This window comes from Procambarus clarkii, chromosome 45, assembly GCF_040958095.1.
Source record: "Procambarus clarkii isolate CNS0578487 chromosome 45, FALCON_Pclarkii_2.0, whole genome shotgun sequence".
Taxonomy (NCBI): Eukaryota; Metazoa; Arthropoda; class Malacostraca; order Decapoda; family Cambaridae; genus Procambarus; species Procambarus clarkii.
The window spans coordinates 9,720,896-9,734,532 of NC_091194.1; the positions used below are offsets into that span (position 1 = coordinate 9,720,896).

The following is a 13,637-nucleotide window of genomic DNA, read 5'->3' on the forward strand; positions in this document are numbered from 1 at the left end:
AGGTCCACGGTTGTTCAACGTCCTACCAGCGAGCATCAGAAATATTACAGGAATATCTGTAGTCTCCGTGGTGTAGTGGTAAGACACTCGCCTGGCGTTCCGCGAGCGCTATGTCATGGGTTCGTATCCTGGCCGGGAGGATTTACTGGGCGCAATTCCTTAACTGTAGCCTCTGTTTAACGCAACAGTAAAATGTGTACTTGGATGAAAAAACGATTCTTCGCGGCAGGGGATCGTATTCCAGGGACCATAGGATTAAGGACTTGCCCGAAACGCTACGCGTACTAGTGGCTGTACAAGAATGTAACAACTCTTGTATATATCTTAAAAAAAAAAAAAAAAAAAGGAACAACCGTGGACATCTTCAAGAGGAAACTAGATTGTTTCCTTCAAGAAGTGCCGGGCTGTGGTGGGTATGTGGGCCTGCAGGCCGCTACAAGCAACAGTCTGGTGGACCAAACCCTCACAAGTCAAGTCTGGCCCCGGGCCGGGCTTGGGGAGTAGAACAACTCACAGAACCCCATCAACCAGGTATCAACCAGGTTGCCTTCAATACTGCCAGTGTATCCTTAAGATGGATATAGGGTCCACAACTAGTCAATGTGTAGGGGGGCCACTACCACCCGTAGGACGTTATGGGGTCCACTACCGTCTACATCTGTGCAGCAGTGGACCCCATACCCATCCTATGGGCGGTTATTGCAGGCCCCATTCCTATCCAACAGTGGTTGTGGATAGGAATGGGAATGGGGAATGGATAGGATTCTCTTACCCTATCCTGTGGATGGTAGTGGACCCCATACCTATCCTGCGGGCGGTAGTGGACTCCATACTTGTCGTGTAGGCAGTACTGGACCCCATATCCATCCTTGGGCCCAAGTGGTAGTGAAGCATATATTCATCCTCTTGGCAGTAGTGGATTCCATGTTCATCCAGTGGGCAGTAGTGGAACCCCATACCAATCCAACAGGTGGAAGTGGACCCAATACCCATTATTTTGGATGGTAAACATCGCGTGACTTGTTTGGGGGACGCCATATCAATCCTGTTTGCAGTAGTGTACCCCATATATATGTTCCGAACCTTAATGGAATCTGACCCATATATCAATCAGGTCAACCCATGTGTTGCGTTTCCAAAAGGGTCGCCCATGTTAGAATCGGTGAACGCCCTAGTAATATTGTTGAAAACATCTTAATAACTTATTAAACCAAAGGTCTTTTTATGTCAGAAGAACGGCAGAAACTAGATCTATATATGAAAACTCTTTCAGGACAAAATTTAAAGTAAAACTAAAGATATTTGTAGTTGTATATAAGTTGCATTTTTCATCGGTCGTAGAGCCGGAAATCCGCAATATTCATCTCAGAACAATGCTTATTTCACGCAGAATCGTTAATAAATGTAAGATTTTTATACGTCTCAAGAAAGATAGAAACATAATCTTCATTTTAAATGCCTTACCATGGGCATATTTGTATTTAAAGCGAAGATACGTGTATTTTTCTAATCGGCGAGCTCCGATCCCGCACAGATCGAGCAACGGAGTAACTCTCAGAACAATGCTTATTTCACGTAAATTCGTTAATAAACGCAAATGTTTTTATATGTGTTGAGAAAGATAGAAATATAAGCTTCATTTTAAATACTTTACCATAGATATATATAAAGTTCTAATGAAGATACATGTGTTTTAATAATCGCCGAGCTCCGACCCCGCACAGACTGATCGACAGAGCAACTCTCTCTCAGAACAATGCTTATTTCACGTAAATTCGTTAATAAACACATATGTTTTATATGTCTCAAGAAAGATAGAAATATAAGCTTCATTTTAAATACTTTAACATAGACATATATAAAGCTCAAGTGAAGATACATACGTTTTTATAGTGGCATTCAGTAGCTTGTCGGTCATGGAATGCAGAAGCCTACGCACTTGCCAATATAGTGTGTAATTAACAAAGATACTCTTATAAAGCCTAAAATATTATATGCCTTCAGAAAGACAGAGATATGCTCGTTATTGTGAGTGCACCAAAGGAAATATATCTTGTTGGAGGACAAAGATATATCAATTCTAAAACAAGTTTCGACTCTCGCTCGGGCGAGAGATAGCGCGACTCTCGCCCCATCTATTGGAGATTCTGTTCACCTAATGATCCAAAGCTACTCAAAGCCTCCTAGCATTACTTAAATAATGAAGAAATATGGTATATTTATTCACTATAATGTTGGTGCTTAATGCAGAACACGAGAAAACATATATTTACTATAAAATAATATACTTCCATTATGAAATAAGTAAATATGTGGCCTCATAGGAAGTCAACGGTCCAGGTGTCAATGTTGTGGAGCGACTTATCCAAGATATATATATATATATATTTTTTTTTGAGATATATACAAGAGTTGTTACATTCTTGTACAGCCACTAGTACGCGTAGCGTTTCGGGCAAGTCCTTAATCCTATGGTCCCTGGAATACGATCCCCTGCCGCGAAGAATCGTTTTTTCATCCAAGTACACATTTTACTGTTGCGTTAAACAGAGGCTACAGTTAAGGAATTGAGCCCAGTAAATCCTCCCCGGCCAGGATACGAACCCATGACATAGCGCTCGCGGAACGCCAGGCGAGTGTCTTACCACTACACCACGGAGTCTGCAATTGTTGTCTGGAAAGTGTTTGTTGGCATATCAACCTTCTGTACACAGTGATCCAGTCGTCGCACTTTATTTATTTATTTATTTATGCATATACAAGAATGTACATAAGGAATGTGAGGATACAAATATGGTAATTACAGTCTTGTAAAGCCACTAGCACGCGCAGCGTTTCGGGCAGGTCCTTAATCTAAGAAAATTTTAAGGAGGTAAATACTTGCAAAATTTATAGACAAAAAAATGATAACAGTTACATGAAATGAAAAAAAGAAGATGAGAGAAAATTGTAGATACAGTATATTAAAGCACATAGGTAGCTAAGATTGATTACAATGACAGCTTGAATGGTAGTTGACAAAAATTGGTAGGCACAATACAGCAGAAACAATATAAGATTGATTGCAATGACAGCTTGAATGGTAGTTGACAAAAATTGGTAGTCACAATACAGCATATGGCTAGCACATAAAAGAAGACAGCAATGAACACAATGATAAGGTTGTTTGATATTACATAAAAATTTGGAGATTGGGTAACACTAGGTACAGAGCAACTTTAAAGCTCAGTGTAGGAAACTAAGAAGATGAAGTTAGGTACTTTTTGGCTTTGCTTTTAAATAAGGCAAAAGTTTTACAGTTTTTCAATTCACTAGGGAGTGAGTTCCATAGACTAGGTCCCTTAATTTGCATAGAGTGTTTACACAGATTAAGTTTGACCCTGGGGATATCAAAGAGATATTTATTTCTGGTATGGTGATAATGGATCCTATTTCATCTGTCCAGGGAGAGTTTCAGAGCATGGTTTGCATTTAAGAACAGGGTTTTATAAATGTAGTTGACACAAGAGAATGTGTGGAGGGAGTTAATATTTAGCAAGTTTAGGGATTTAAACAAGGGAGCTGAGTGTTGTCTGAAAGCAGAGTTAGTTATTATTCTGATAGCAGATTTTTGCTGTGTGATGATGGGCTTAAGGTGGTTTGCAGTGGTAGACCCCCATGCACAGATACCATAATTAAGATAGGGGTAGATTAGTGCATAATATAGTGAGAGGAGAGCAGAGTTAGGAACATAATATCTGATTTTGGAGAGTATACCAACTGTCTTAGAGACTTTCTTAGTTATGTGTTGAATGTGGGTGCTGAAGTTGAGTCTCTTGTCTAGGAATAGGCCAAGAAACTTGCCATCATTTTTATTACTGATGTTAATGTTGTCTATCTGTAGCTGAATTGCATTTGATGATTTGCTTCCAAATAAGATGTAGTAAGTCTTTTCGATGTTTAATGTTAGTTTGTTCGTTGACATCCATAAGTGGACTTTTTTAATTCATTATTCACAACATTATTTAGTGTATGTGGGTTGAGGTTTGAATAGATAAGGGTAGTATCGTCAGCAAACAATATAGGTTTGAGAATATTAGAGACATTAGGCAGATCGTTTATATATATAAGAAATAGAAGAGGTCCTAAGATGCTGCCCTGTGGCACTCCAACGGTAATTGGTAGAGTGGAAGAAGTTGTATCATTGATGGTTACATATTGGTGTCTGTCACTAAGATAGGATCGGATGTAGTAAAGGGCAAGGCCTCGGATTCCATAATGCTGGAGTTTAAGTAAAAGGTAGTTGTGATTAACAGTATCAAAGGCTCTTCTTAGGTCAATGAAGAGTCCAATCGGGAACTCATTTTTGTCAAGGGCTGAGTAGATAACGTCAAGGAGACTAATGATTGCATCGTTGGTGCTCTTTTGGGACCGGAAGCCAAACTGGCAGGGGCTGAGTATGTCGAATTTTACGAGGTAGGAATAGAGCTGTTTGTAAATAATTTTTTCAAATATTTTTGATAGAATGGGTAGATTTGATATTGGTCTATAATTGTTTATGTCCGCCGGATTGCCTCCTTTATGGACTGGCGTTACTCTTGCTTTTTTGAGGATATCAGAGAAGGTGTGACACTATAGATTTGTTGAACAGTAGTGCTATGGGTGGGGCAAGGGCATGGGAGGCTCTCTTGTACACAATGGACGGAATTTCACTGGTGTTCCCTGCATTGGTTTTTAAAGAGTGTATGATGGACACAACATCTGCCGGGCTGATTGGTGAAAGGAGAAGAGAGTTTGGATAGCTGCCTGAGAGATATGTGTTAATATGTGTCTGAGTCTGTGGGATTTTACTGGCAAGCTTAGCACCAACCGATGAAAAGAAACTATTAAATTCATTTGCCATTTCTAAATCAGTTGACGGTATATCCCCATCCTTGTAGAGTTTTATTTGGTTATGTGAGTGTTGCTTAGTTCCTAGGATACTAGAGATAGTTTTCCAAGTGCTTTTCATGTTGCCTTTTGCTTCATTGAATCTATTCACATAATATGCAAGTTTTGCCTGCTTCTCTCCTTAAATGATCGCAAATTTAGTTAATTATATTAACAAGTAGAATACGTATTTCTAATAATATCTAACATAACTAGCCAGAAAATATTTAAGACTTATTGAAAAATACATGTCTGGAAGTTAAATCGACTTCATAGAACAATAGTGTTGGTCTATACTAATCGTTATTCGTTAGTATGCGTTCGCTACTTAAAACATTTACTGTACTGATGTAAAATCTCCCATGTCTCTTCGCACATGGAACACCGAACCTTACACACTCTCTGATATATTGTTTAATTAATAGAGATTCACTAATAAAGCTTATAATTGTATATGTTATCAAAAAGGCATAGATAAAGTCGTTCTTACGTTTTAGTCACAGAGATTAGATATTAGTAAAGTAAAGTTCATTTTATTCAGGAAAGTACATAAATAGTCGATTTACAAACATAATATTGGATTTATAGATAGAGATTTTTTTTGTTCAATCAACACTGTTTGTCAACCTATTGTATTTGTGCTGCTTTTTCAGTCATGTTCCCCTTTTTTTTATCTTTATTTGTATTTGTTCTCAATACTTTTTATTCTTTATGCTCAATTAGTATTAAGTTCTAGATATTAATGTTTTTCTTGCCCGAAACGCATTGCGTAATAGTGGATTTAGGCATTGTATGTACTAGCTCTATCTATATATCAATCCATTAATGTAACATCACTTGTATGTATGTATGTACCTTACCTGAATACCTGAATAAACAAGCTAGTACATACAATACCTAAAGCCACTAGTACGCATAGCGTTTCGGGCATATTATTGAGAGAGGAAAGATATTTATATTTAAACAATTTTTTTTTACCGACGCTCTCCCTATTGATGAGAACTACAACCTAATGAAGATAAATGTTAATTTTATGTAGATACTGTAATAAACGAAAGTTTTTAATGTCATCAGAGAAGCAGAAATATAGGCAAATTTTAAATCCCTTGTCATAAATATAACTGAAGTGAAAGCAAAGATATATGCATTTTGATAGTTACAAAGACAGCTCTTTAACACGGGTGGAACACGAACAAGGGGAACTTAGTACCCAAATGAGCCACAGAGATATTAGAAAAAATTTTTTCAGTGTCAGAGTAGTTAACAAATGGAATGTATTAAGCAGTGATGTGGTGGAGGCTGACTCCATACACAATTTCAAATGTAGATGTGATAGAGCCCAATCGGCTCAGGAACCTGTACACCTGTTGATTGACGGTTGAGAGTCGGGACCAAAGAACCAAAGCTCAACCCCTGCAAGCACAAATTAGGTGAGTACAACTAGGTGAATACAGCTGAGGGGCGGGACCAAACAGCTGAAGCTCAATTCCCTACGCATAACTAGGCGAGTCCATAGGAATTACCGTTTGTCCTGGCGCCATCTATGTTTTGACAGCAGTACTACTAATGTTCCCACGTTATGTATTGATCGCTATACGGGTTACGGTCAGTTGCTCTTCTATATATGTTTATGGACAACGTAGGTGATTTGAGGCAATTTGCGGCCAGAGTGAAATAGTATCCACGCAGTGAGTGATGGAGGAGGATATATACTGCTGTGTACTCGACCAGCGGGTGAGAGGTAAGTTATATCGAACAATTATGGAATAGATGGGTTATTTTAAGCGTAGAATGTCAGGTAACCGGTAACTACACAGATGGGGTAGTGTTTTTTTAAGTCTTTATTTACTAAAGTGGAACATTACATTATGCCTTTAGCTGAAAAAGTCTACTGGTGGGGGGTTAGTAGACGGGTTTTATGAAAGTATTTTACCTAAATATTTGTATTTTGTTAACTAGTTCAGCCGTTACCAGGGAGGGTGTTCCTTTAATCTAATCTAAAAATTCTAGCCGGACAAAGTGATTAAATACAGAAATTGAATAGAACGAAGTGGTTTGCCAGGGTGCTTAACATTTAATTTAGTTCACTTACTATGCAGCCCATGCTTAAAGAATGCAAGTTTATCATATTGAATTTACCGTAGTTTTACTGCATTTAATATACCGTTTTTACCCTATTTAATTATGTCGGGTAAAGGCCGGTCGTGGAAAGTTCCTAATATAGCAAGTTTTAAAGGAAAAGTTTGAGTTAACTTTAACGCTTAAGTTAGTGACCAATTAGCTTGGTCTATTGTGAGGAAAGTTACTAGAATCTAACATTGCAAGTGCCATTTCTCTACTCTTTTTTGAGAAACATGACTAGATACATGAATCGCATAGTTTTATTACTAAATTAGTCTCCGTGGTGTAGTGGTAAGACACTCGCCTGGCGTTCCGCGAGCGCTATGTCATGGGTTCGTATCCTGGCCGGGGAGGATTTACTGGGCGCAATTCCTTAACTGTAGCCTCTGTTTAACGCAACAGTAAAATGTGTACTTGGATGAAAAAACGATTCTTCGCGGCAGGGGATCGTATTCCAGGGACCATAGGATTAAGGAATTGCCCGAAACGCTACGCGTACTAGTGGCTGTACAAGAATGTAACAACTCTTGTATATATCTCAAAAAAAAAAAATGTTCATGGATTAGGTTGCATAGTTGAGGAAATAGTGATAAGGTTTGTGATATTGTGTACCTTGACTTCAGCAGATTTTGATAGTGGCGCAAAATTGATAGGGGCTCGGATCATTGGGAATGCTGACTGAAGTTGATTAGGTCATGGCTATACCAAAGGAAATTAGTATAAATGGGGTTAAGTTTGGAGAAGTGTTGTAAGTAGTGCCTAAAAGCTCTCTTTGGACCTCTGTTATTTGCAAGATTATGGTTTAGAGTGCAATAGTTGCAGAATTGGCAAATAAAAAATACCGATGCCCTATATAGTTTTGAAATGGTTAAAACTACCAGATGCAGTTTAATGCTGACAAATGTAAGGTTTGGGGGCTAGGTAAAGATGAGATAGATGGTGTAGATTGTTAAGAGTATTAAATTTTTTGCAGGTGGTAAATTCTCCCAGAGCTGGCACTGCTCTCCAGCCTGGGATGTTGATTGGTTAGTCTTCAATTGCCTCTCAACATGGTAGTGAGGTCCTGAGCTGACATGCAGTGAGGAACGTGGAAAGCTTCCTGAATTGGCACATGGTATGCCTCTTTCAAACCAGCAGCTGGCACAAATGTTCCAGCTAACATCAGAATAGTGGATGAAGCCCACACTAAAATGTAAGTGGTACAGTAAATGGACAACCCCCCCCCCCCCCCTTTTGACACTGAACAGTTGGGAGGAAGGGGGGGGGGGGAGTGTGGCTTATAGTTCTATTGAGGGAATTAGAGGGTAGAAGTTAATTGCTAAAAACCTATTAAATATTAGGGTATGGAAGTCTAGGCTTAGGCTAGTGGGTACCATATCTGCAAGTTTAGTCCTTTCAGGAATGTATTGAATAGAATGGTATGTTGAAATTGTGAAAATTGTAATGTGGGGCATTAGATCTTAAACAGCATAGTTGAGGGTGTTTTATTAATAAAATTTTAATGAAATATAAATCTTTAGTTAACATTAAATGTTTGTTAAATAAGCTTAATCTATAAATGTATAACACTGTTAAGGGTAATCAAGTCAAATAAAGTTAATGGCAGGAAAAGTTTTGTTCTAAGTGATGGTATTTTTCCCTCGAGTAAAAAAAATATTCAATGTTTACTTTAGCTTGGTTTTAAATTTCTATAGTTTTCCAGAATGTGGAAAGTCCAGTAAAAAAATAGTAATAACTTAAACAATATAGCATTGGCTAAAGATAAATGTAAATTGCCATTGAAGTGCAGTTGTGGATAGTTATAATGACATTTACTGAAACTTGGCAAATTGATGCCATATATATTTATTGCTAAATTAGATCTTTACTACTGCTACTAGAATATGTAGGAAAGGTAAATTCCTTAAAGAAATTTTTTCCATCTGAATTTGTAAAGTACTGAATGCTAATTTGAAAAGTAAAGAAAGATTGGCTTTAAATCTGAAATTAATTTTTTGAAATATTTTTCAGGTGAAAGTGATTATGATGCATGGACTGGCTTGGAGTGAGGCTCCTTTACTCTGCAAAAGGAAATCTACAAAAGTGGGTGAGTGAATTTGTTTTAGCTATATCAATGACCTAATCTTAATTCTCTTATCTAGTCCATTTATAGGTGTGTATCCATGTCCTACTGTTACAACCCACAGGGAATGATGCAGTTTGTACTGATCCTACCCCATTTCATAAAAGGGGACCAGGCAGTCCTGCAGATTTCCCTGGCTTGGCTTTTTCAGAGCTTTGCTCTACTACCCATCTAATAGATGGACTAGATTTGCATAGGTTTAGGGACCCTTAACAATGGTTACATTGTTAATTCTCACAGGGCTTGTTTGCTGAATGGGTGGATGCATCTAAAACTTTAGTGCCTGGCATGCATTGTACAGTGCTTTCAGTAAAGCATATGTACAATGTGTTGATGGCACTAAAGTGGTGGATGTAATGCACCCATTCAGGGAACAAGCTCCGCACTACAATTTAAGTAAGGGATAGGCCTTGCTGAGCCTATCTTAAAAGATAGGCTGTTAGGATTTTTTGGGCTTATTATTAGGCATTGGTGATAATAAAAGTAGTGTCCCTGTTTAATGTTTATTTTTCTTTTACAGGTGATTGTCTCTGGAGTTGTCTTTGCCTTTTGGATCTTCTGTTCATCTAGGAGCATCTGTCTCAACCTGAAACAGTAATAAATATTAGATGTATTATAAATACTATATGTAAAACTTATTAAATAAAACAATTTTAATGAAACTACTTTATATACCTTATCCTGAAATTATGCTGGAAATTGTTTACTACTATTGATGCAATGTTTAAACATCTGAAATATTTTTAATTTGAAAATAAATACTTGGTAAAATTTACACCTATTTGTAACTTGTTACATAGGTGCATGCAAAATGCATTGAAAAGATGTAAAAGTGGACTACCTATTCAATTTACATAAACTAACAAATATTGCAAATTAGTCTGAAATATTAAAGTGGAAGAAATTTTAGTCAATATTTTAGTTTTCATATTTGAAAGTAAATTTAAAGCTATGCAACACCTAAGCTTTGTACAAATTATGATTAAATTATCTAAAGATTGTTAAATTTACAAAACATTGTGAAAACCATGTTGTATAGATGCTTCAGTGTCACTTTTCTAAAGTCTTTGGTAACTTAAATTTAATCAAAGCTCTTAAATGATTTGTCTGCCAAACTCTTCAGATATTCTGAAATATTTTACCTAGATTAAAACCATCATTGTTTGAAAGTGCAAAACAGATTACTGTCAATTAGTTTGACCTAACATCTGCAAGGTCCTGAAGGAATAGAATTTTTTTTTGTAAAACTGTTTGCTAAAAACAAACCCTGCCTAATGAACCTGCTCATTTTTTTTAGAAATGGTAATTGCAACATTACCAAAGGCCATTGTTTTAATAGCCAAAGTACCAAATGAAAGACCAAGAAGCAACAAACAGGTACATGGTAGAAAGGACAAAAGAATGGTTATGAGGACCCTTTCATTTGTTAAAGAAATGACTGGGAAAAATGCTGTCATACCACAAGGGGTCTTAACCCTTGTCATATACATCACTGACATTAATCTAAATATTACCAACCACAAAAATTGCTGATAACATGTTATAAAAAAAATAAAGAATATAATATTGAGGCCTTAATGCAGATCTCTAACTCTACAAATAGTAACAAGACAGGCAATTTCTTAATATAAAACAGAAACAAATCCAAGACCTTGCATGCGAGCCAGAACAATCTATATCACAACTACCACATTAAAATGAAACAACAATGAAGGTAAGGTAATTACCAAAAAAAGGCACCAAACCGGGAAGGCCATGTAGCACCATCAAAGTGTGAAATAATCAGGGCGCTAAATATCACCAAGAATGCCAATACGAGAACAAAAACGCATAAGGCGAACGATATCAAAATTATCCGATTCACCTAGAATTCTATCGAGGGACAAGTGACTGCGAGGGACGGTCGGAAAGCAAGACACACGCTCGTCCTGGAAGTCAGGACATTCAACAAGGATATGCACAACTGTAAGAGGGACAACGCAATTCGGACAATAAGGAGCAGGGCGGCGCTCCATTAAGTGACCGTGGGTTAAGCGGGTATGACCAGCCCACAGCCGTGCCAAAGCAGTGTCCCACCGCCGGTTACGGTGGTAGGAGGAAGGCCACGGGGACACACTAAGTTTGAGAGTACGCAGCTTGTTACCAACCAAAGAAGACCAACAACCCTGCCAACGGGGAAGAATGAATAACAGGATAAAAGTCGGAATAAGGAATACCTTTACGGGAGATGGGACAAGAACGGATAGCTTCCTTAGCGGCAGCATCCGCACGCTCATTGAAACACCAATATGGCTGGGAACCCAGCAAAACTCTACTGATTTAAATTTACTAGAAATAAGAAACAGCCAATGTTGAATCTCAATGACCACCGGATGGACAGGATTAAAGGACCCTAGACCCATGAGGGCACTACGAGAATCAACTACAACCACAAAGGAGGAATGAGAAAGCAAGAGACAAAGAGCATAGAGAATAGCATAAAGTTCTGCCGTTCTGCCTAAGTATTCACTTAGATAACTGTATCCAAGCATAGACGTTCCCCCCCCCCCCTCCTTCCCTTTCAGAAAAACATCTACTTTCGAAAAAGTTTAACATTGGCCAACAAAAATGATTCCAGAACTAAATTGCCTAATACCAGGAACAACTGAGAGCCATGACAAACACTGCAACCCTCTCCTACCCCCAAGTCTTATGCTATTTATGATCCAAGGTAATTTGAGATACTATACTGTACTTCCTACAGACGAGTCTAGTGAGAGGGTGATCTCCTGGCGATTAAATTGAAGCACGATACAGGTGTCAACGAACATCAGTCAGCCCACTTGTCAGCACAGTGGATAAATAATGACATCATAATCTGCAGTGTTGTATGCCTCCCTGTGGCCATTTAAATCAATAAAACACAGGGTTGTGGCAATGTTTACAGCATAAGGCAAGGTATAGAGGAATCCTGGAATGCCATGTAATGTGTAGTCCTTGAATGTGCTTTAGGCAACCAAATTGAATAACAACATTTCTGGTGTTCGGCTATATAATCCGAGTTTCTCATTCGGTATAATGTTTTAAACCTAAATAGGAATTCACTTTAAAGGTCAATTTATTTGGAAAGTGCTAACCAGATTCCAAATTACTGAGCTCTGAAAGTACTACAAGGCAAGTTTAACCGAATGAGTGTTTGCCTATCCATACCCCCATGAGGTATGTGACAACACTGAATAAAGAAAGGGTCTTTGAGCATTCACCGTGCAGGTATTTGACATGACCAATATAGCCAAGTGTTAAAGATCATTCTAAGCAGTTCTGCACAATCCATATACTATCAATTAATATAATTGTACAATGGTGCTTGGTGGATGATATTTCCTATTAAAACTCATTGGACAACTGCTTGTATTAGACATTTTCAACCTACAAATGGTAGCCCTAGATATCGCACTACAGTATTAATTACAAGATGAACAATGTAAAATCAATACCACAACAGCAAAGGATGACGGCTTTTCAACAACCAACAAACACACAGGTCTAACACCAGCCATCCTGAGAGAGGACGTCCCAAGCATGTACACCCCACAACTTTACATCACCTTTGCTACCTCACGTGAGCACGCAACAGCATGAGGATGCCATACTCCCAAACCAACTCCATGCACTTTGAGGCTTTAACAACTCAACATTTAAAAAGTTGATTTAAAAAATCAATCACCTGAATTTTTCCCTAATTAAATTTACTAGGGAAATGCACACCAAGCCATGAAACTTACAATGAAGATGAACAAACTACACACAACTGTCACCAAACTTCCACATACCACCCCCCTCTCACTCCTGCCCTCCCTCCTTAGGTGCTCTGATTGGCTGAGCACCTGAGCCACCACCACTCACCTCTTGTTGTGAGAGCCTAAAGCATGTTTGGTTGCACTTTAAAAGTTCCCGAGTGTACTCGCCTAATTGTGAGTACCGCCTGCCCGGTTCACCATTTTGTTTTTCAATCTACCTCAATTTACCCCTTTACAGTCAAATATTATGCAAAATTCTGTTTAAGACTTGTCCCTTCTTAACTTAAATAACTGCTTTGGCCATCTGCAATCTTTCTAGGTGGGTAACAATGACTCTTGAGGCCAGAAAGGACTTATCAGACGGCGATCATAACAATACGGTACACACACAAAATCACAACCTGATATACACCAAGCAGAAAATCCACTGGAGCTGTGAGGCGATGTAAACCCTTGCCCAAGGCACTGGCAGCTGCATACTCTACCACAGTATATTACTGACTTTGTAAAAGTCTTACAACCGGATTTCCCCATAAATCACAGCAAGTTTTGAGGCCACTCCTTGAGTCAACGTCTTACGTAAGCCCTACAAGCACTCGGGTGAAGGCTGAAGCAGTTCAACACCATACGCCCCAACTTCAAATACACAGTTGAGAGGCGGGACCAAAACGTGATTTTCTGTGTGTGCCTGAAGTTGGGGCATACGG

General features: G+C 38.4%; 1 protein-coding gene and 1 long non-coding RNA gene across 5 annotated transcripts in view; one reads left to right on the plus strand and one right to left on the minus strand.

Moving 5' to 3' along the window:
- Nucleotides 1–4,034: 4,034 nt before the first annotated feature.
- LOC138350465 (uncharacterized) lies at nt 4,035–9,749 on the plus strand. The gene is made up of 4 exons (XR_011222116.1): nt 4,035–6,649; nt 8,003–8,221; nt 9,040–9,115; nt 9,672–9,749. It is a non-coding gene; the product is annotated as an uncharacterized lncRNA (long non-coding RNA).
- The window catches only part of LOC138350464 (uncharacterized), a 61,169-nt gene continuing 56,679 nt past the window's right edge, over nt 9,148–13,637 (minus strand). For 3 of the 4 annotated variants that reach the window (XR_011222113.1, XR_011222115.1, XR_011222114.1), the window contains one exon: nt 9,641–9,737. Coding sequence is in view for 1 of the 4 variants with exons in the window: in XM_069301383.1 (XP_069157484.1) it covers nt 9,518–9,737 (220 nt within the window). In the remaining 3 variants the exon portion in view is untranslated. Of the gene's footprint in view, nt 9,738–13,637 lie in introns of all 4 variants that reach the window. The other variant, XM_069301383.1, reaches the window with a different exon arrangement.